The 22,408-nt window shown below is 66.6% G+C and overlaps 1 protein-coding gene across 1 annotated transcript; it reads left to right on the top strand.

The window, feature by feature from the left end:
- The first annotated feature begins 217 nt into the window (after positions 1-217).
- Positions 218-14,738, top strand: Znf469 (zinc finger protein 469). The gene is made up of 2 exons (XM_046435074.2): positions 218-388; positions 2,351-14,738. Exon 2 carries the CDS (start codon positions 2,478-2,480, stop codon positions 13,629-13,631), a length of 11,154 nt encoding a protein of 3,717 aa, XP_046291030.1. The 5' UTR covers positions 218-388; positions 2,351-2,477; the 3' UTR covers positions 13,632-14,738.
- Positions 14,739-22,408: the final 7,670 nt, after the last annotated feature.

Below are 22,408 nucleotides of genomic sequence, written 5' to 3' on the forward strand. Positions count from 1 at the left end.
CTTCTCCTCGGAAGGAAACACAAGGTGCACCCTCGACTCCTGGCAGGACTGGGCGAGGGTCCGCAGGGAGGGGGACGGAGCCTGCCCACACCCATCTTGTAGTCGTGTGAATGATTGGTCTGTGCCTAAGACAGAGCCATGACAGACCGCAGGGTTCCACTGGCTGACCTGCCTGCTGGCCTCCTGGGGCCCGCCACCCCCGTCTCCCAGGCAAGCTTCCTGCCTCTGGGTGGCTGCGGACAAGGGGGCCGTGCCCTCCTGGGCTCCCAGGGCTTGGCCAGAGCCTCGCCCGGCAGCAACTAACCCTCTTTCCTTTCTCTGCAGCCAGGAAAGCCCTGCTCCTCAGGAGGCTGTGTGTCGACCACACCAAGGAGCCCCAGCTCCCCAGGTATGTACAAGTGGCCAGCCGCCTGGACCCTGGCAGCTGCCCCTGTCCAGAGTCGCCCCTGTCCCGCAGGAACCCACACCTGGCCTCCATCTCCCCACACAGGACGGGGCAGCCGACCGAGAGCCCACCTCCCAGAGCCAGGCGTCCGGGGCTGGCCCCGGCCTGACACCGCAGCTCTGGGCTGGGGCAGATGTGGCAGTGCTGTCCAGTGGTCCCTGCGTCCTGTAGCACCCAGACCCCAGGCCTCCCGGCCCCGATGGCCTTGCCAGAGACGAGGCCCGTGGGACTCAGTGCCTTCCAGCAGCCTCCTCAGCCCAGCCCAAGGATCTCGGGCCCAAGAGCGGAGGAGGGTGTCACCCACAGACGCGGGCTCCCTGCAGCCTGGCCCTGGGCGGGAGTCTGGAAGCAGCAAGGTGGCCAGACCCACCGGGCTGGCCAGGGAGTCAAGCCAGACGGTGCTCAGCAGCTCGGCTCGGCTCTGCTGCCTGGCCACCTGTCACCCAACAGTCATCACTGAGGACAAGACAGGGAGAGGCCCTCCCCCCACAATGGGATGGGCAGGGGCCCAGGGGTGGCCTGGGAGGAAGGGGCACCTCGCCGGGCAGCACATCCCCCTCTGGGCACTGGGGTGGAGTGTAGTGGTGCCCTCTGCTGGGAGCCACTGGTATAGCACCCAGGCAGAGACCTGGGACCCTCAGGCCCCAACTAAGGCAGGACACCCCAGGCGGGGCACTCCAGGGCAGGGCTGCCTGTCCTTGGCTGGATGTGCAGGTTTGGGCCTGGCCCTTGAGCATCCCTGGGAGCCCCACATGTGGGGTGCAGCTGGGTCTCCCCAAGAGCAGAGTCGGCTCTGCCTGCTGGCTGTGTGGTGGTGGGCAAGCGTCCAGGCTCCTCTGCCCTGTTGCAGGCCTTCCATCAGTGACCGCCTCTGCCCTTCATCAGCCTCTCTTCTGGGCCGATGGCCTGTGGAGGTAGAGAGGAGCCCTGACCCCTGCACCCACCATGCAACCCTGGGTCCCGTCCTGAGGACACATGAGATCAGAGTGGCTCTTGGTCAACCGGCGGCACGGCTTGGCTGGTGGCTGGGAAGGGGGAGAATCCGTGAGGTGGGGCAGGTAGCCCAGGGTCACCCTAGAAGGGAACCCCCGGACAAGGTCCTGTGGGGCACCCAGATGAAGACGGAACCGCTGGGCAGATGGGAGTGTGCTTAGGGAAGCAGGAGGGGATGCAGCCAGGCCCCGGGCCTCGCAGACCAGGAATGGCCCAGCCTAGCAGGGAGGCCATGCTGGGCTTCCCCAGAGGCCTGAGCTGGGGTCCTGGAGGCCCTGAAAGGAGCCTGCACATTCTTGAGTCTGGGGACTCCCCAGAGTGGGGCTAGAGACCTTCCTAGGCAACCCCCAGGCAGGGATCTCCAGCCAAGGACTGAGGTGTAGCGGCGGGTCCTCCACAGACCCCCACAAAAGTCAGGTGTGAGCCTCCAAGGAGGTCTTCACGTCCCCCACCAGGGGTCCTGAGGCTGGGCTGCCCACAGAGGCCCCTGAGCAGGAGTGAGCATCCACCCCAACTGCCAGGCTCGCCCCAACCCCACCTGCACGTGAGCCTCCCGCCATAGCCTGGCAGCCGCCTCTGGGGCTGGAAGAGCCCAGGGGTCTTCTCAGACCCTCAGACCCCAGGCGGCCCCTCCCCCTCCCTGTCCCTCCCTCCCCCTCCGATTTTGCCCCCTTTTTCCCTCCCCCTTCCCATCCCGTCTCTCGCCCAGCAGCCCCCAGAGTCCCTGGCTCCATCTGGCATGAAACCCTCTAGGGCCTCTCCAGGCCCTGAGCTGCCCTACCCTTCCCTTAAAGCAGGACGTCTGCGATGGCCACACAGCAGGGCCTGCTTCTGGCCTGGCCACAGCCTCCCTGCTGGGCCAGGGCCATCCCGCCCCACCAGCCCCCATTCATTACTGCCCTTTCCTTGCAGGCTTCACTCAGGACCATGAGAGCAGGCTGCCCCAGGGACCCCCAGGGGGTGAGGATGGCCACCCAGCCCACGCCCTGTGGCCCCCCTCGGACCACTGCATCCTCCTAGCGCCCAGGACGGTGGGGCCATGCCGGGGGAGCGGCCCCGAAGAGCACCGCCCCCAACCATGACTGGAGACCTGCAGCCCTGCCTTGCCGTCAGTGGCCTGGGGCGTCCCCCACAGCCCCTCATCACCCCGGGGAGCAGGACCACCCACGGCCCGAGGGAGGCAGGCGGCCGGGCCCAGGCCCAGGCGCTCCCCGAAGCCCAGCCCAGGCAAGCCAAGGAGGTTGAGCCCAAGGCCCTGCTCCTGAGGACCCAGGCCGGCCCCCGGCGGAGTCACCCACAGGCTCACAGGTGGGTGGTGGGCAGGGCAGACAGCAGCCCCCCAGAGCTCTACTGTCTGAGCGTCACCAGCTCCAGGGCCAAGCTCACCCGAGATGAGACGCCTGAGGGCCCACGGTGCGAGGCCCCTCGGGGCCCAGAAGCAGAAGGTCCCGGGGACCCAGGGGCTGGAGCCCACCCCAGGCCCAGCCTCCCGAGGGCTGAGGCCCCCCCTGCCCCCAAAGAGCACAACTCCCAAAGGTGCTTCCAGGAGACCCCCTCCGGCTTTACCTCCACCGACTATACCTCACCAAAGGCCACCCCAGGGCCCCTGCCTCTGCGGGCCCCCCAGGGCAGCGGCACCAGCCCTCAGGGGCCAGCCCCCCACCCCGAGTTCCAGGCCAGCGGGGCCAATGCCTGGCCTCGAGCTGCTGCAGACCACTTCCCAGGTGCTGATTTCAGGGTCCCTCCCCAGGAGCCAGAGCCTCTTCCTGAAGGCAGCAGGCCTGGCGGCCCTCGGGGGGGCTCCTTCCAGTTCCCCTTCCCATCCCAGACCCTGCCCGGGGCCGGCGCCAAGCCCTTCCCCGCAGACACAGCCAGTCACGAGTGTGCTGACCGGGGGCTGCTGTTCGCCTTCCGCCAGCCCTCGGGCCCATGGCAGGAGGCCGGCGTGGGCACAGCTGCCTACCCACTGCCTGCCCAGCCTGCCCTCTGCACTCTTCCCTGCTACCCCAGCCAGCCTGGTGGCCTCGATGACCCCAGAGACCCTGGGGGTGCCCTCCCCGCAACTGGTGCTACTCACCTGGCCCCAAGCCCCCTCCCCGACACTTTGCACAAGAGCCTGACCAAAGTCCTTCCTGACGGAGCCCCCTTAGCCCATGATGGGATGGCGAGCCCCAGGGCACTCCCAGACCCTCTGTCCCGGCGGCCCTTTCCAGGGCAGGCACATGGAGCCAATGGGGTGGGAGCCAGCCCAGAGCCTGTGGACAGTGAGCTGACCACCCCAGGGCCTCCGCCCACAGGACTGCCCCACCGGTGGGACCCCACAGCAGCCCCTTACCCGACCCGGGCCATGGGCCTCCCAGACACCGCCAGGGCCACATTCCTTGAGGGCCACTCTGGCCCAGGCCAGGGGCTGTGCCTCCCGCAGAGCTCGCCTGTGCCCTGGCCCCAAGTGCTCCCAACCCCTGGGCCAAGCCCCCACCAAATGGAGATACTGAGCCAGCTGCCATGCCCCCGGGGCACCCCCGAGTGGCAGGGGGACAGTCAGGCAGGCCTGAGTGCTGCCTGCCAAACAGCCAGGACCGGGGAGGCCCTGGCGGTGGTGAGAAGCAGCCCTGGACAGCCAGGCAGCTCCCCCGGGCTGTTCCCCTACCGCGGGCTAGGTGACCCTGGGGCCCAGCCCCTGCTTTTCGGGGGAGCCCAGGCCCAGGCATCACCCCGAGGAGCCTCTGGCCTGCCTGCCCCTAGGGTGTTGGGTGCCTCCCCCAGAGAGTCCCCGCTGCCCTCGCCCGCCACCAGCACGGTGGGCAGCAGCAGCTGCTCCTCGCTCTCCAACAGCCCGACCAACCCCAGCTCCGAGGACAGCCAGCCCCCCGGCCCCCTGGGGCCCTCGACTTTCTTCCACCCGCCCCCCCACCCCCAGGAGACTGGCAGCTCATTCCCGTCCCCAGAGCCCCCCCACGTCCTCCCCACCCACTACCAGCTGGAGCCGGCCAAGGCCTTCCCTTTCCCCACAGACGGGCTGGGCGCCGAGGGTCCCGGGGCCGGCAGGGGGCTGCTGCAGGGCTTCCCCCGGGAGCCGCCCCCCTACCCCGGCCAACACTTCTCCCTGAGCAGTGCCAGCCTGGACCAGCTGGACGTGCTGCTGACGTGCAGGCAGTGTGACCGCAACTACGGCAGCCTGGCAGGCTTCCTGGCCCACAGGCACTTCTGCAGGCCGGCCCGGGCCGGGGACGGCTCCCAGCAGCCCCCGGGGCACCCCGCACCCACCACCACCCCCAAGGCTCCCGCCCACATGCACACAGGCCCACTCAGCCACGGCCAGACTGTCCCCTTCCTGATAGCCAGGGATGATCCCCTGAGGACAAGCTACCTGCCCAGCCTAGCCACCCCCTTCCCACTCCCTGCCTCAGACCTGGACATGGAGGACGAGGCCAAACTGGACAGCCTCATCACTGAGGCCCTCAACGGCCTGGAGTACCAGTCGGACAACCCCGAGATAGACAGCAGCTTCATCGATGTCTTCGCCGACGAGGAGCCTTCTGGCCCCAGAGGACCTGGACCTGGGCCACCTACCAACAACGGGTCAGGGGTGACCCCAGAGCACTGTGCCGAGGACTTGCTCCCAGCCAAAGCTGACACACCAGAGTCCCAAGCCCCCTGCCCTGGGGACAGAAGCTGCCCACCCGGAAATCGGCCCAAAACCCGCTCTCTGGGCCTGGTACCCATGGAGGCAGATGCCATCAGCCTAGTCAAGCCGCAGAGGAGAGGGAAGCAGTTCAAGCTGCTTCGTAAAGAACTGGACATAGCCAGTGGCCCCAAGGGACCCTGCCTGAGGCCCAGGAAGAGAGGCCACAGCGCTGAGCGGCCCCCGCCCCGCACCCGGGACCTCAGAACTCAGGCCCGGGGCCACACAGATCCAGACAGCCAGGCCCCGAGAGCCACCTCCCTCACTGCAGAGACCAGGAGCTCCGGACGCCTGCGTCTGCCCGCTAAGAAAGACCCCCGGCAAAGGAGGGCCCGGGGTGGCGCCTGGAGCAAGGAGCTCATCCACAAGATGGTGCAGCAGAAGAGCAGGCTCCCCAGGCGGCAGGCACCGCGAGGTGCGCCCGGCCCCCCTCGGACCCAGAGGGCCCTGCCCAGTGCCCAGGACAGCAGGCTCAGGGAGTGCAATTCTGAGTCCGAGGAGGAGTGTCCCCGCCAACGGGGTGCTAGCTCCCGGGGCCGATCCTGCCCCGGACATAGGCGGGGGCAGGGAGGTGAGAAAAGGGAGGAGGACTCACCCCGGGGCCCCAGGAAAGGCCAGAGGCCAGAAGCCAGAAAGGACAGGGGCACCCCAGCCCCAGTGGGGCCCTGCAGCCCATCAGAGAGCCCCGCTGTGGAGCATGGCCTCAAGCACACTGACGGCCCCTTGGCACCGCTCAACCATCGTCCACAGCTTCCTGCCAACAGCAAGGGCCCAGAGGAAGACCAGCCGCCCTCGGACTTCCCCCAGGAGGCCCAGAGGCCTGCAGCAGCCCAAGAATCAGCCCCCGAGGCCACCAGACTCAGAGACGGGCCCGGTCTTTCTCCAGCCATCTGTGAGAGAGAAGGTGCCAGGCCACCAGCTCCAGAACCAACACAGCCTGGCAGATCCCGGCCACCAGGAAGCCAAGCCCGCGCGCTGTCCACCCAGAGCACTCCCGCCCCAGGCCCCGGGGACCTGCTGGGTGCCCCCGGGCCCCACCACAAAGAGGACTGTCCTGCTGACCATCCAGGAGGGCTTCTGAGGCCCGTCTCTGCCCACCCTGAACCCCACGTCCTGCTTGTTCAGAACGCTGATGCAGGTTGTGACCCTGCTGGCCCTGACAGAGACTCCGTGGGGGGCCCCCCTGCCGGAAAGGAGCCCCACCCCAGCAGCAGCGCATCCACTGAATTGCTCCTCCGACCCAGAGACCTCGAGGGCTGTCTCCCTGGAGGCCTGTGCTCCAGGCCCTCGGCTGCCCACGCACAGGGGGCCAGCCGCGGCCACCTCAGCCCAGACAGCATGGATACCCTTGAGCCGAGACCTCGCAAACATTCACCTTACGCCGCTGACAGCCCCCCGGGGAGCGCCCCCTCACCGCTGACCTTGGAGTCCACATCCCTCTTTGCGGGGCTGCCCGAGGATGGATTCGATCCACCACTGTGCCATGGCCGGTCTGCAGACGGGGATGCCCACACACCCACGGCACCAGCCGGCACCCCCCCAAGGAAACCTCTGATGCACCCTCTCTGCCCACCCTTCTTGCTGTTGGAGGAAGAGGCGCCAATGCTGCCCAGCCAGTTTCCTGGCCTCTCAGGGGGAAAGACCCTGGGTAAGAAGTGTCCCCACGAGGGGCCCGCGCCCCCTGCGCCTGGGAAGGGAAGTGAGTGCAGCCTCAGCGGTCTGTCCGAGGAGGAACTGGAAATCAAAAGACTGGTCAGCGAGTTGGAAAGCCAGCTGCAGAGGACAGAGGACACCCAGGGCGCCCCAGGAGGGCCCGGCCCAGGCCCAGAGCCAGCCTCGACCCCCGGGGACACAGTCTCAGCACTGGACCTCATGGGCCTTGGGGAATCTAATGACCGCCAGGAAGGTGTAGAGACAGGCACAGCCACGGAGGAAGGGGCTCGCGGGGGCTTCCAGGGAGAGTGGCCCTGTCCAGGCCCCGGCCACCCAAGGCAAGTAGTGCCTGCCCCCAGCACCCACGAAGACCCAGGTTCTGGTGCTGCTCTTGGGCCCCCGGGGAGCAGCATCAGTTCCCAGGCAGAGCAGATGGCCAGAGTCTCAGAGAAGGAAGGAGATGGCCGAGACCTCAGTGGGCATCTGGAGGCCACGCAGTCGGCCAGGCGCAGCCCAAACCAGGCACTTCTGTTTCCTAATGAGACAGTCAGGACACAGGGGACGGAGGACACCCCTCTGTGGCTTCCCTGTGAACAGAGTGGAAGGCGCTCCCCCGAGCCCCCTGAGGCAGGGGGGTGCGGCCAAGGTCCCCCTACATGGGCTCGCGGCCACCCTAACGTCTATCTGGCTCCCGACCTCGCGATTCGGGCAGATGGGGATCTGCCTCCAGGTGCCTGTCACCGTGTCACCTCTGAGGAACACTCTGGGGGCGGAGCAGCAGGACCCAAAGGGGCTGGGCTCCTCTTCCCCATGACAGAGGGGCCTGGATTTGAGGGCAAGGGGGCTGCCCCAGCACCTCAGGGCAGGGAGCCTCGGGACCCCCACACACCAAGTCCTGGCTGGGTGCCCCAGGCCAGCCCCAGCAAGAGGCCCCAGGCCCTGGCCCCCCTCTGCTTGCGGCCACTCCAGGTCCTGGAGGCGCGAGCCGGGGGCAACGACAGCAACCAGGGCTCACAGGGGGTGCTGCTGGCTGCTGCCCATGGTCCTCCGCACAGGGGCCCCCCAGGCCCAGGAGGGCCCGGTGTGGAAAGCGGCTCCCCAGGGTGCAAGCAGGTAACAGCTGACCCTGCAGCCACTGGACCTCAGCTGGCGCCCCAGGCAGACGGACAACTGGGCCCACCTGGCCAAGCTGAGAAGCCGGAGGGCTGTGGAGAGGCCAGCGGGCTTCAGTCAGTTAACTGGAAGAAACCAGGGGGCCCAGGTAGCCTGGCCAGGTTCAGTGCCCACCCTGGAAACCCCCTGGCCAGGCCGGCCAGGGGCACCCCTGAGCCTGAGGAAAGCCAGGCGCCCTTGGGCCTCGGGAAGCAGGCGCAGCCCACTCCAGGCCCTTCGTCCTCCAGTGGGACTCGCTCGCCACCAGCCCTGATGGCAGCCCACACCCAAAAGGGACCTGAGGACAGAGGTCCAGGGAAGGTGTCCAGCTCAGGCCTTGACCCGCAGCTGCTGTTCAACAGGGAGAGCTCTGCACCCCACGCTGGGGACCTGGGCACCCATGACGCCACGTCCATTGCCACGGCCACCCTAGCTCTCTGCAGCCTCGAGCACCTGCCCGGGAAAGACCCTCCCTCCATGCCCGCCAGTGGCCCAGAGGCCCAAAGCCAGCCATCAGGGCTGCTCCCAGCACCTACCTCCTGTGCCCAGGGTCCGCCGTCCCCTTCTGCCTGGGGCCAGGTGGGAGGGGCCAGCGGTGTGCAAGCCCCCCCAGGTGCAAGGGCCAGGGAGGCCCTGGCAGCTCTTCCATCTTTGACAACAAGCCATTGTGGCCCCAAGGAGATCCTGCCTGGCTGCCTTCTCCTGAGGGCCGGAAGCCCCCAAGACCCTCCCTGCTGCCAGCCTGACCTCAGTGCTGCCCTAACCCCCACCTACAAGGACTATGGCCTTGAAGTTGGCCCACTGAGAACTCTAGAGGGTTCCAAGACAGAGGGACTGGGAAGGCCTCCTGCCTACCACAGCCTTCCACCCCCAGCAGGGGCCATCTCCCCAACAGTGATCACCCAGGCTGCTGGCCCGTCCAGCATTCCCACTGAAGATGGCACAGAGATGGTCAGAGGGCTTTGGGTGTCAGACCCCCACCTGAGCGGAGCCACTGACACCAGCCCCTTCAGTGTGTCCGAGGGTCCCTCCTCGGAGCCCCCAGGCAACACCCCCCTCCTTGGCCACGGGGAAGGGGAGAGCCCCTCAGCTGTGCCCACCCCACCAGGGGCCACAGAGCCAAACCCTCATGCCTACCTAGGAGGTGAGACAGGGGCTGGCAGAGAGGGAGAGGGGGACCCAGGGACACCTGGGGCCAGGCACACTGGCCTGAGAAGAGCTCCCAGAGCTGACACCAGTGGCCCCGCGGGGCCCCCGTCTCCCGCGGGGCTCTGTCAGGGCCAAGCCGCCTCTTCCAGCAGCACAGCCTGTGACCTCAGGTCTGGTTCTCCGCAGAGCCAAGCCAGCGTCCCCCACCTGACACCCCAGAAGGACCCCACACAGAGGCCCCGAGGCTTCCAAAAGAACCCAGAGCCCACAGAGACAGGCCACCAGGAGAGCCACGCCCCAGCCGGGCCCGGGCTACCTGTGACCTGTGAGACCTGCTCGGCCTCCTTCCGCTCCAGGCCAGGTCTGAGCAGGCACAGGGCCAGGAAGCACCCGCCGCGCAAGCCCGCCACCTGCCAGCCCAGCCCTGGGGCACGCCGGGGCCCCAGGAAGAGGAGCCACAAGGGGCCTGGGGGTGACCAACCAAGTCCCTCAGTAACGAGCCCTGGCCGCACCTCTGGGCCATCCCCCATCCAGGGCTCCACAGTGCCTGAGGACACCCTGGGTCCCGAGACGCTGGAGGAAGCCAGGAGGAGCCCTGGCGAGCCCAGGACCCCAGGTTCTCCCCTCGACCAGCTCCCACACCCCCCAGGCCCCGTGGAGCAGGGGGAGGGTGTGAGGGCTTCAGCCCCAAAGCCCAGAAGGCCAGGCCCCCCGGAGGTGGACCAGCTCCCTCCCCAACAGACAGAGAACAGAGAAGACCAGAGGCGAACTGCAGAGCCCCTGGGCTCCCCCAAGCCAGAGGGGAAATGGAACAGGAAGGTGGGAAAGCGGGGGGCTGGGAGAGCCCGGCAGGAGAGCCCTGCCCCAGCCTCCGCAGGCGCGGGTCTAGGAGGGCGCAGCGCAAGCCCAGTGGCGGCAGCCGCCAACCATGCAGCCCTTCTGAGCTGTTGCCTCTCGCGGGAGGGAGCGTGTGAGGCCAGTGTGGGGCAGTGGCTTCGCCCGGCCACTCTGGGGCCTGAGGTCCTAGAGGACGAGGCAGACACAGGCTTGGGGGTTCTGAGTGCAGAGATGGCACCAAAGTCACCCAGAGACCAGCAGCTCCATCCGGGGAAGATGGAGGGGGAGACAGAAGGGGTGTTGCCTGGGGAACTGCGAGCAGGGTGGCGGGGAGCCTCCGCAAGGCGGTGCCGGGGACCAAGAGACATCAGAGAGCCTGAGCTGGCTGCCGGGAGCCAGCCTGCAGAGACCAGCAGAGGGGCCAGGGGCAGGTCAGGCAAGCGCACAGGGGAGCGGGCACCAGACCCTCCAGAGGCATCCGATTCTGTAGTGGGCAACACCATCAGCAGCGGCCCTCGGAGCCGCCCAGGAGCCCGGGCTGAGGTGCAGGGGCCTCAGGGCACCGTCCCTGATGCCCGGGGCCCAGGGCCCGTGGACCCTCCAAGCTCGCTTGATGACGAAGTGTCCTTTTCCCAGCTCTTCCCTTTGGGTGGTCGCTTCACCCAAAAGAAGAATCCCCGTGTCTATGGGAAGGGGTGCAAGAGGCCTAAGCGCCCGCCACCCACAGAGCCCCGCAGCGAGGGGGGCGACCTGCTGCACCCCACCCACCTGCCCCCAGACCTCAGCGACTCGGGCTCCCTCTGCCTCTCCCCGAAGGACCCTTGGGAGGATGAGGCCGCGGTGCTGCCCGAGCCCTTCCTCCTGGATGGGCTCCTGGGCAGCAAGGTACCCAGCCTCGACCCCTGGGCCCCCAGCCTCAGCTGGTGGGCCCCGGAGCCCCACAGGGAAGCTGGCCCTGGGGAAGAGGCCCCGTCCTGCTGCGCAGAAGACTCGGAGTCAGAGGCCATCCCCAAACTGCACATGGTCCCAGCGGCATGGCGAGGCCTGGGCCTGCGGGTCCCCAACGATGAGACTCCTCCTCTGGGAGCCGAGAGCCCAGAGCCCCCCGACCTGGAGAGGGAGCGCTACGATGACGGGCTTCCTGGGAGTGCCAGTCTACTGCCGCGTCCCGCCAAGGACCTGGACCTGCTCAGTGCCAAGCTGGAGACGCGAGACCTGTGCTTCCTGGGCCCCCTCTTGGATTCCAGGGCTGCAGCAGACTCACAGGGGCCAGGGAGCGAAAGGACCCCGGGGGCGGCCAGGCCGGCTCAGGCTGGAGGCGGGGAGCTGCCCGCTCGGGGCAGGAGGGCCTCCTACAAGTGCAGGGTGTGCTTCCAGCGCCTCTGCAGCCTGGGCGAGCTGGACGTGCACAAGCTGGCGCACAGCCCCTCGCCGCCCCCCACCTGCTACTTGTGCGTGGAGCGCAGGTTCTGCTCGCGGCAGCGGCTGCGGAAGCACCTCCAGGAGAGGCACCTGCAGGGCAGAGCGGGGCCCTGGGCCTGTGGCCTGTGCCTCAAGGAGGTGGCCGACGTCTGGATGTACAACCAGCACCTGCGGGAGCACGCCGCCCGCTTTGCCCGCAGGGGGCAGGCGCAGCAGCCCTGGGGGGGCCTGCCCCGCGACTTGGCGCCCGAGAGCACCCACACACACCTCCTGGACAGCATCGTGGAGCCGGACAGACCCCGCAGCAGCAGGCCCACAGGGGACAGAGCAAGTGGGAGCCCCAGGGAGACGGCAGAAGGGGGACGGGAAGCTGAGGAGGAGGCCCCCAGGGGGCAGGTGAGGCCGGCCAGCGGCAGCAGCCCTGCAGCTCCGACCGGCAGCTCCGCCACCCACTCTGCCAAGACGTCTCCCAGCCTGGCCCCTGACCCTTGGCTCCTGCCAGCTGTCCCCATGCACGCGGCCTGCAGGGACCCCTCCAGAGACTGCCACCACTGCGGGAAGCGGTTCCCCAAGCCCTTCAAGCTGCAGCGCCACCTGGCGGTGCATAGCCCGCAGCGCGTCTACCTCTGCCCCCGGTGCCCGGGCGTCTACCCCGAGCTCTGCGAGCTGCGGGCGCACCTGGGTGGGGTGCACGGGCTACAGGAGGAGCGGGAGCTGCCCCACATGCCACTGTACGCCTGCGAGCTCTGCGCCAACGTCATGCACGTCATCAGAAGGTCCTTTGTCTGCAGCTCCTGCAACTACACCTTTGCCAAGAAGGAGCAGTTCGACCGACACATGGAGAAGCACCTGAGGGGCAGCCAGCAGCCCTTGGCGCTCCGCCGTGTGCGCCGGCCAGCGACCCCCAGGCAGAAGGCCCTGGCCCTCGAGGGCGTGCTGCCCAGCAAAAGGCGAAAGGTGGTTGTGCCCAGCAGCCCCCCAGGGCTGGGTGTGGCTGTGGCCGGGCCTTTGTCCCTAGGCAGCCCTACCCTGAGCCCTCCTGCCCTGCCCCAGCTCTGCCCAGAGTCGGCTCCCAGCACCACCAAGAGCTGGCCCAACCCATCCAGCCCCGCGGCCAGGGAAGACCAGCGGCCACCACACAGTCAGGAGCGCCCACCCCCGGCTCTGTCACCTCTCCCCACTGCCTTGGCTGGTGGCAGCTGTGACCAGGGACCGGACCCGACCCTAGAGAGGCCTGAAGACAAGGCTTGGCCAGGCGAGCAGCAGCCTCCCCGGGAGGAAAAGGGGCCTCCTCCCCTGTTCTCAGGGGGACACAGGAGCCCGGGCGCCCGCAGCAAATGTGTGTCTGATGGCTCCCCAGGAGACCCCTTCCAGCTCCAAAAAAAGAAGCAGGTGTCCACACCCCATGTGGCACCCGAGAGGGGTACAAGGGGTCCTTCCCACAAGGGTGGTGCCACCAAGCCACCAAAGCAAGGAGCAGCAGCGTCCACTCCCAGCCATGCACCCAAGCCCCTGGTGCAACCCAGGAAGCCCGTGGGGATAGGGAGCCCGGCACCCCGAGAGCAGGCCCATGGCACTGAGGATAGGGTGAAGCCCACCTCCCCCAAAGCCAAGCCAAGAGCCAGCGCCCAGGGCAACAGGTGCCCATGGCCCGGCACCAAGACAGGAGGCGGCAGCCAGCCCCAACCAGCCAGTGGGCGGCTCCAAAGCGAGACAGCCAGCACCCCAGCCAGGCCCCTACACCCTAGCCCAAACCCCACCTCAGCTAAGTCCCCATCTCGAACCCAGGCCAGGGGCTGCACCAAGGGCCCCAGAGAGGCTGGAGACCAGGGGCCCCGCGGTTCCCCCAGCCCCAGGGAGACGGGCGAGGGCAGGGAGAAGAGGAGGAAGAGCCAGGCCCTGGAGCTGGCCAAGCGTGAAGGCGTGGGGGGCTCTGGCAGAGCCCCTGTGGCCCCCGACAAGCCCCTCCGGACCCCCCGAAAACAGCCTGCTCCCAGCCGCGTGCTCCCCACCAAGCCCAGACCCAGTAGCCAGAACGGTAAGATGAGGCCACCACCCTCAGAGCAGCGGGAGGCACACAGCCGTGCCCACAGGGGGGAGGCACTGAGCAAGCACAGTCCCCAAGCCAGACTCCCGCTCAGGGCCCCCAAGAGGGGTAGAGCCGTCCACAGTGCCGAGGCCACCAGAGCCCGAGACCACCGCACTGCGGAGTCCCAGAGTAACCTCCTCAACCAGCTCTTTGGCCAGAGACTGACCAGCTTCAAGATCCCTTTAAAGAAGTTCACTTCGGAGTAACCGGAGCTCTGGCGGCTGTGGGGCGCCTGGCACGCGGGTTCTGCGCCACTCTCCTTCGGTGTAGCTGAAAGTCGGGGCACCTGCCTGCCCCAGCCTGCAGGAGCTGGGCAGTGCTCCGTGCAGGCTGCCGGGCACAGCAGCCCCTCTCTCGCCGGAGCACAGGGGAGAGGGATGGCAGCTGCAGTCCCTTTGAGACCACACTGCCGCCTCCTTGGTACCCAGTACTTGAAGAGCAAGTAGACCGTGCCCTCCCCAGCCCTGTGTGCCCTCTCGGCAAGGCGCCACCGGCCGTGGAATGCGCTGGGAGAGTCGCACAGGGACCCCGTCACCCAGGGGAAGTAAGCTGGGGCCGGCGCCCCTCTGAATCTTGCTGCTGCTGCCGCTGCTGGAATCCCTGGGGCAGGGCATTCCACATGGGCCATTTCTGAGCCACCTGGTCCCCAACAGCACAACACGCCTCCTCCCTGTGGCCACACTGTGGAGGCTCCCGCTGCACCTGGCTCCTGGGGGCCGACCAGGCTCCCACGGGTTCCTGCAGAAGGCCGTGCCCGGGGCTCCACCAGGCGAGGCCCGCCCACGCAGACCCTCCGCTCTGTCCCGGGGACTCTGCGCTGAGGTTTCTGGTGCTACTTTCGTGTTGTAATGTGAATACAGCTGCCTTGACTTAATCTGGACCAGGGGGTTGGGCGGGACTCCGGGTCAGGGAGGCTAAGGACGCCCGGCTGAGTCTCACTGGCCTCCAGCCAGGCTCCAGCCTGAAGTCCCCGCAGCGAGGGACACCTTCAGGCCTCGTGGGCGAGAGCGTCCCAGCACTGACTGCCCCCACAGGTGCGGTCCTGGGAGAGCAGGAGCTTGGGGCAGGCGTGGGAGGCTCCTCCCCCTGGGGCTCAGGCTCGAGGCTGTCTGTCCTGTGGCTCTTAGCTTGGTGCCATGTGTGTCAAAGGCTTTATTTTGACATCTCAAAAGAGACCAAATCAGCCTCTCTAGAAGGTACTGTGGGCCTCAGAGAGCATCTCGTGTGGACGAAGACGGAGACTCTGAAGCCATACTGTAAAAATCACAGCGAACTCATCTTCTCAAATATATTCCCACTATTTTCGCAGAAAACCCCGGCTGAATGGCGTCTCCTTCTCCCCCGCCCGCCCGGCGCCCCAGAGCGAGGGCCAGGAAACATCCGCCTCCAGGGCACTTCTTGGGGCCACCATGTGCCAGGCTGTGCCCGGGCTGTGAGGACACAGGCAGGACCTGAGGGCACAGTGGGGTGGGCTGGACATGCTGAGCACGTCCATTTATGGGGGGATGCCAAGGCCCAGGCTGTCGGGGTCTCAATAGAGGTCACCTGGCAGAGCTGGTGCCTGCAAGGCCCGGAAGACAGCTGCCAGGCTGGGTCCCTGAGGCCGCCTGGCTGTGCTGCCTCCCAGGCCTGCCAGTCCTCCGGCCACTGACAGTGCGGGTGGAGTGGAGTCCCTCTGCTGCTTCCATAGTCCCTGGCTCTCGGGAGGGGCCCTGGGAGCTGAGGGGAGGACTGGGGAGCACCTAGCAGGGCCCCACTTAGGGGGTGCTGGCCAGCAGGAGGGGCGGCACCCACAGACCCCTGACCCTGGCTGCAACCCCCAGGGTCTGCTGTATCCTTAAAGGCCCCAAATCCAGGTCCAAGCCTCTACCAGGTGAGGCTGGCCCCCAAGGGCAGTCTCATCCTGGGCAAAGGAGGGAGCTGCTCTGGCGGCCCCAGCCATATGTGCTGGGGGAAGATCAGCCCCACAGTTCCACAGGACATAATGGGGTCTCAGCACAGCGTCCAAGCCCAGGTGTCCTCTTCCCCTGATGGCAGATCTGCCCCACAGGCCTACAGGTCTAATGGAGTGGCCCTGCCTGGCCCTTGCCCACACAGCCCCTCCACCAGTACTGCCCCTCCAGGTCCCCACCAACCTTCTACCCCAGCCAGCCACTGGTCCCCCTCTGCTCATGGCCTGTGACCTCGGCCAGCCTTTGCAGGTGGCCCACTCTACAGAGTGACCTGCCAGAAAAGGGCTCTGTGAGTGCAGTTGTGGTCACCTCCCCTGTCCCAGGTACATGTCAAGGGAGCCTGACCAAGCCCTGCCCAGGGACCCCGGACATGTTCTGGGGCATGGAGTACACTGGGGGGATGCGCAGGGGGCTTGGTCTCCAGGGGGTCTTGGGCTACACAGCAGGGCCTCAGCCCGGAGGTTGGAGAGGCGGAACAGGGGGAGGAAGAGAGGGCCTCAACCGCAGGGGCCTGCATCAGCATTCGGGGTGGGAGCAGGTCAGGGGAGTAAGCCATCCGAGCTGTGTCTCAGAAAGGGGGTGGAGACCAGGGTGGCCCGGTCAGCAGTCCTGTCCTGCCCTGTTCAGATCCCTGGCCAGCACGTGCATGTCACCCGGTCCCAGGAGGAAGCTGTGCTCAGGTGTCCTGGGCAGGTGGGCACTCTGGCCTTTCACACGCCCTGAGGGGCTGACTCAAGGACCCTTCCCCAACCATCTAGGCCCTGCTTAGGGACCGGCATGAGCCAGCCCTGCCTCCGTCCACATGTACACCCCCTGGGGCCCCCAGCCCACTCTGCAGCCAAGACCCTCCGCGGGGACCGCCCTAGCCTGGCCACTAGGTGGCAGCATCCATCTGGCCAGGGAGCCCGGCCTCTCCATCACACCTGCTCAGTCCACCACAGACCACCCACACCTGAGCAGGCCGGGGAGCTCTGCACTCAGACACTGACACGTGGCCCCCGACAGCACTCTCCGGCACAGGTGAGCTGCACACACTCACCAACATGGAGCAAGCCCCATGGACGGGAGTCCCCAGGCACATACCCACTGAGCCCCAGGACAAACACAGGTGTCCACCCACCAGCCACACAGACCCCTGGAGTGAGTGGTTCAGGTGTGTCCAGTGTGGAGGTCTGGGCGGGCTCCCTAAGGACTGAGCTGAGCTGGGAGCCCAGGACTGGCGCTCGGGGGCTGGGGTTGAGGCACTGCAGTGGGCAGTGCAAAGCCCCGGCCCTGTGGGCAGTCAGGATTGCTTGCACACAAAGCCTCCCAGCCCAGAGACCCTGTCCCCAGGACAGCTTCCCACCATGGGAGCTGCAGGGCAGGCAGGCAAGGGCATGTGTCTACAGAGGTCACCAGATGGGTCCACTCGGAGGCCCCAAGGTCTGGCCCAAACCTGCCCAGGGAGGTGGGCAGTGGCAGCGCCCCTGGGTTCACCCCCAGGACAGGACGGCAGAGCCCGAGCAGAGCGGCTGGGCTGTGGGCCGCAGGCAGCCCTCTGGCTGGCACAGCCTCTCCCGGCCTGAGGCACAGGTTCCTGGGAGCCGCTGGTTCCCCAGAGAACCCATCACTGCGGGCAGCCTTCTGGGTGGGGGGGCCGCAGGCACCTTCCGGAACCCCGCCCTCAAGAGCCGGGGGGGGGGGGTGTGCAGAGAGCTGCTGAGCAGCTCAGGGAAGCAGATGCCACCAGGGAAGGGCTGTGCTCACAACTCGGGGGACCAGGTCGGGTTCCTTGAAGTGTCCCACAGGGCGATGGGACTTGCCAGGTGCGGTGGCCACGGGGAGCCCCCTCCAGACCACACCACCTGTCCCCACGTGGCACGCAGGCCATGAGACCCAGCAGCAGCACACAGCAGCTTCTAGAAGCCGAGCTGCAGGGACTGGCCAGCACCGTCACAGAGAGGCACCCTTGTCCTGGGGGGACCTGACCTGGCCCCAGGCCCGCGAGCCGGAGGCCCACCCCTTTCCCACAGCACAGGTCTCACTGACCACCAGTGGCCCTTTGAACAGAAGCTCAAGGCTACTGCCTTCTGCCTCCTCTGGGGCCCCTGGGCAGGACGGGGCAGCAGCGCCATCCCCCAGCCCAGGGTCTGCCCAGGGTGCAAGGCAGCACTTAGCCCAGCCGCCTGAGACCCCAGCACTGTTTGGAGCCCAGGGAGGAAGACAGGCACACCCTGACTGTGGGATGAGGCACCAAAGGTGGCAGGCCTCAGGCGGGGGCAGGAGACCTCCAGCCAACCAGTGTCCCTTCTGGGCCTCAGTTTCCCCACTTACTGAATGGGTACGACCCCCTGCAAAACGTTCCCAGCCCTGACCCTCAGCATCTCCCCGTGAGGGCTCAGGTCCAAGTGCACTGTGATTCCCAGGACCCCGTTGGCTTCATGCCTGCGACGGTCTCCTGCCCTGTGAGGCGCCCTTGTCTGGAACAGGACCCCGGGCAAAGCTGATCATAATGGGCAGGCCGGGGCCGGAAACGGGGACCGCAGGGGCCTCCTGGACTGACCGGCATGAGGTGGAAGGAGAGGTACGGGTAGCCTCGCTCGCACCCAAGGCCGGCAGACCCCGCTGGCAGAGAGAGCAGACCACCCCACAAGGCCTCTGAGAGCCACGCGGGGCTGCCACCACCCCAGGTCTGTCATGGCGGGGCCTCTGTCCTCCACCCGCACCTCCAGCCCTCCATCGTCCTGCTGGCTGCAAAGCAAACCCGCCCCCGACGCTCAGAGCAGCCCTGGCTCCCTGCGCTCCGACTGTGTCTGGGAGGCCCGCACGGGCAGCCCGCGCTGGAGTCCTGCGAGGGCTCACACACATCCGGCCCGTGGCTCCCTCGCAGCAGTGGCCGAGTGCCGGAAACAGGAAGTGGCAGCCACATCCTGCTGGACTGGCAGCCTGGAGCCCAGACTCAAGAAGAGGCTGGGCTGGGCACAGTGGTCACACCTGTGATTCCAACGACCCAGGAGGCTGAGCCAGGAGAACCGCAAGTTCAAGGCCAGCTTCAGCAACTTGCTGAGATCTTGTCTTAAAATAAGGGATGAAAGGGCGTGGGCAGAGCTCCTGGTAAAGTGCCCCTCGTCCAATCCCCAGGACCAATCAAGAGCACAACAAACCAAGCTTCCAGGCCTTGCCTCTCGGTGCGAGGGCCAGCCGAGGGTCAGGGCACCAGGTATAGCCATCACAGCTGCTCTCTGACCACATGGAAAACATCCCCCCACATGACCTGAGGCCACCCCGGGATCTCCATCAGGGGCCAGCCTGGGGTCTGCTGTCCTCACCAGGCCAGGAGTGGGTGAGGCCCACGCCATTGCTGGGGGCACCTTCTCTTGTGAGACACAGGACGAGGCTAGAGGCCCTCGACACCCCCAAATAGGGGAGGGATGGTGAGTAGTCTCTCGCCCCGGGCAGTACCCAGTCCAGCCAGGTCACACTGGACTCCTGGTTCCAGCCCAGTCCGGCCTCCTGAGGGTGACTCTGCATGTCTCTACGGTCCTGGTCCAGACAAGGTGTCCTCTCCCATGGACAACTGTCTGCCCTCTGTACTGGCCAGCTGCTGGGGGGCAGCCCGCTCGGGTCCTGGGCCCCAGCCCTGCGGCCTTCAGGATCCTGCCCACGGCCCTTGGAGTCGGCTGCCCTGAGCTCTGTCCTGGCTGGAGAGATCGTCACTTCTCCTGCCTCTTCCTCTGGCTCTGCTTGAGGACAGGGCACCTTCCGGCAGCGTCCTCTCTCTGCACCGAACGTAAGCCACTCGGCTACTGCGGCACCTCAGCACCCCGCCCGCCCACAGCTGAGCTGGCCACGTGCCTGAGCGCTCAGTACCGTGGCCACCCACCACCCCGAGCTGAGAGCTTGGCAGATGGACACCGCGGGCAGCCATTCCAGCCCCTGCCGGCCGCCCAGTCCCGGAGCAAGTAGGGCCCCGTGCTCCACGTACTGGTTCTGTCTCAGCTTCCAACTAGTGTGTGACCACCAGCCCAGGAGCCGGTGGCCAAAAAGAAGGACTTAGGATGTGCCGTGCTTCTGGGAGCTGGCTGGGCAGGGCCTGGGCCTCACCTGGCTCACTCAGGCAGGTGCTGTGTGGGGGCGGGCCTGCAGGGGTGACCAACAGCTGGACAGGCCTCCTCGCGGCACGCAGACTCCAGCAAGTCAGTGCCCACTTAATGGGCCTCTGCTCACCTTGCAGACATCCCACTGGCCAAAGCAGGCCAACGGCTCCACACCACAGGCTTGGCCCTGGCCCCATGCCGCAGCCTGCCCACTACCTCCATTGTTCGCCTCCTGCCAGACCCTACTCTGCAGCCACAGGGCATGTGGGGCCACTGTGGGCTCCAGGGCCTAGATGGAGGCTCCGCAGCTGTTTCTGGATGGGAGGGAAGGATAGAGGGACAGAGGAGGAGGGCAGGCGCAGAGCCTGTCCGTGGCGTGGCCACGCCTCTCAGAGAAGGAACGTCCAGACAGCACTAGCTGCCTGGCCGGCACCACCTTGCCCCCCCGTGAACGGGCAGCTGCGAGGAAGGGTGAACCTCGGCAGACACCTGGGGATGGACTCCAGACAAGAGCCCGGGAGTCCTGGCCATGGCCCCAGCACCAGGCTCCACAGAGAGGAGACCACTGGAGCCAGAAGGAGGCCTGCACAGCAGGACCCCGGCTATCTGCAGTCCTCAGGCACCTGGACGTGCCTGGAGGTCCCCAGCTGTGGAGCAGAGCCAGCGCCCGCCCAGCCAACAGCACAGGGCCGTCGGCTGCAGCCACCCACCACCCAGGGGGTGCTGGGGCAGCGTGGCGCAGAGGTCCCCCGCCCTCCTGCTGCGGCCTCCAATTCCAAACTTAATTCACTCTGACATCCTCACTGCCTTGACCTCCTTATGGAGTCACATGGTGCTAGAACTCATTATCCCCTATTGAAACAGGAAGTTAATTAAACCCGTCACAGAGCCAGCGCTGACGAGTGTCAGGACGGCCCCTGGCACAGCTGCCCGTGACTCCAGTGCCCAGGGAGACTGGCAGAGGGGACACAAGGTCTAGGCGCCGTCCCCCAGAGCAGCCTCCAGCATCCATTCTGGGCAGTGTGTGCCATTCCTGGGTGGGTCCAGAGCTGGCAGGCCTGCTGGGTGGCTTCAGGCGAGTGGCTGACCTCCTGGCCCCAGCTCACCTGCCTGGCGAAGGGCAATCCCAGCTCCTCAGAGAGCTGCTGTGGGCAGAGGCCAGTTACCGGGCATCAGTGCTCAGGTTAGGGCGTTCAGGAGGAAGGGCTCCTCTCTCTGTTGCCATGAGATGCCACCAGAATGCTGCAAGCTGGGACAGGGGCCCAGTCCTGTCTGGTGGTGCTGCGAGACTCTCAGGGGAGCAGGCTGCACAGGCAACAGGAGGGACAGATGCGCCCAGCGGCCCACACAGCTCGTGCAAAGCCCCGTGGCCACGGGACTCAAGGCCCTCGGGAGGGCAGGCATGTGTGAGATTACCACAGTGGTGCCCGAGAGGGGTGCTCTGAGGGGCAGAGGGCAGAAGCAGGCAAGGCACAAGCCCAGAGCCACGGGTGCTTGGGCTACTGGAGCCCCGACAGTGCAGCCCACCCCTGCCTTGGCCTACAGTAGGGACAGTGTTTGGGGTGATGGTGCAGCATCTCAGAGCCCCTGAGGTGCAGTCACAGACACTAGGCATGGGCTGACCCTGGGGTGGGTTTGCAGTGGGTGGACAGAGGCACCTATGTGCGGTCCAGTGTCCAGGAGCCCTGACCTCTGACCTCAGGCCTTTCTTGGCCACAGGCTCAGCTTCTGCACCTGCTCCTGTCCCAGCACTCTTTCCTGAGCATCCTCTTCATTCTTTGAGGTCCAGTCTAAGTTTCTAGAACATTCTGTGAGTCCCTTGATGGCAGCCCAACAGCCTGTGCAGGGCGTGGCACCTGGGAGGGGCCACTCTTGGCCCACTCACCCACAGCTACTGCCCACCCAGAGCGCTCCTGGGGCAGGCCGGCTAGAAGCGAGCGTCAGAGGGCAGCCTGACAGAGGGCAGAAGCAGGCACAAGCCCGGAGCCTTGGGTGCTTGGGCTACTGGAGCCCCGACAGTGCAGCCCACCATGTTTCAATGAGGAAACGGGACCAAGAGGTCAAGAACCTGCCCAGGGTCACCTCAAGGCAGCAGAGCAGAATCTAAGGCAGTTCTCTGACCTCCAGACCAGAGTTAAGAAGAGGGACTCTCAAGAACCAGATAGGGAGGCCATATCTGATCCCAGCCAATCAGAGGCTGAGGCAGGAGGATGGCAGGTTCAAGACTGGCCTCAGCAACTTAGAGAGGCCCTATCTCAAAATAAATAAAAAGGGATGTGGCTCAGTAGTAAGGGCACCTCTGGACTCCATCCCCAGTACAAAGGAAAAGGAGGGGCGCATCGAGGCTTCCCGGGGCCACCTCCCAGCTCTCCCACTTCCAAGCTGCAGGGCTCCTGGAGAGGAACAAGACCCCTTTCTGCATCTGTAACATGCGGGCAGGTGCACCCTGCCCCAGAGAGCTGTGCATCGGTCACACGGGATGTGACAGCATGGGGACATTGGGCCAGCCACTGACAATGCACCTGTCCTGGAGGGTAGCCCTTGTGCTGATGCAGGTCGGGGGGGGGAGGGGAGGCCACTCAGGCCATCCGAGCCCTCTTCCCTTGCCCCCACTGTGAGGAGGGTGAGGCGGAGGAGACCCTCCCCTGCACGGTCCAGAACCGGGCCCTCAGACACCCAGACGGAGCACTCTGAGGCCTGCACTCCGCCGCCCGCCCCCTGTGCTAACTGACACCTCCTCTTGAGGCTCTGTTCCAGAGGAGGTCTCTGGGCACTGCCAGGGCTGCACTTCCCACACCCCACCCTGCCCCTTCTGACGGGCATGACCACTGAACAGCTGCACCGGATTCTGGGAGCGGCATGCTGGAGACATTCACAGGGACGCCACCTCTCAGGTGGACACCCTTGGCCGATGGCCCCCTGGCAGCCTTTCCAGGATGGGCACCCTCCCATCTG

The sequence above is a fragment of the Marmota monax genome, unplaced genomic scaffold, assembly GCF_021218885.2.
Source record: "Marmota monax isolate L192 unplaced genomic scaffold, Marmota_monax_Labrador192_F-V1.1 WCK01_AAM20220418_F8-fsc00024, whole genome shotgun sequence".
Classification (NCBI taxonomy): Eukaryota; Metazoa; Chordata; class Mammalia; order Rodentia; family Sciuridae; genus Marmota; species Marmota monax.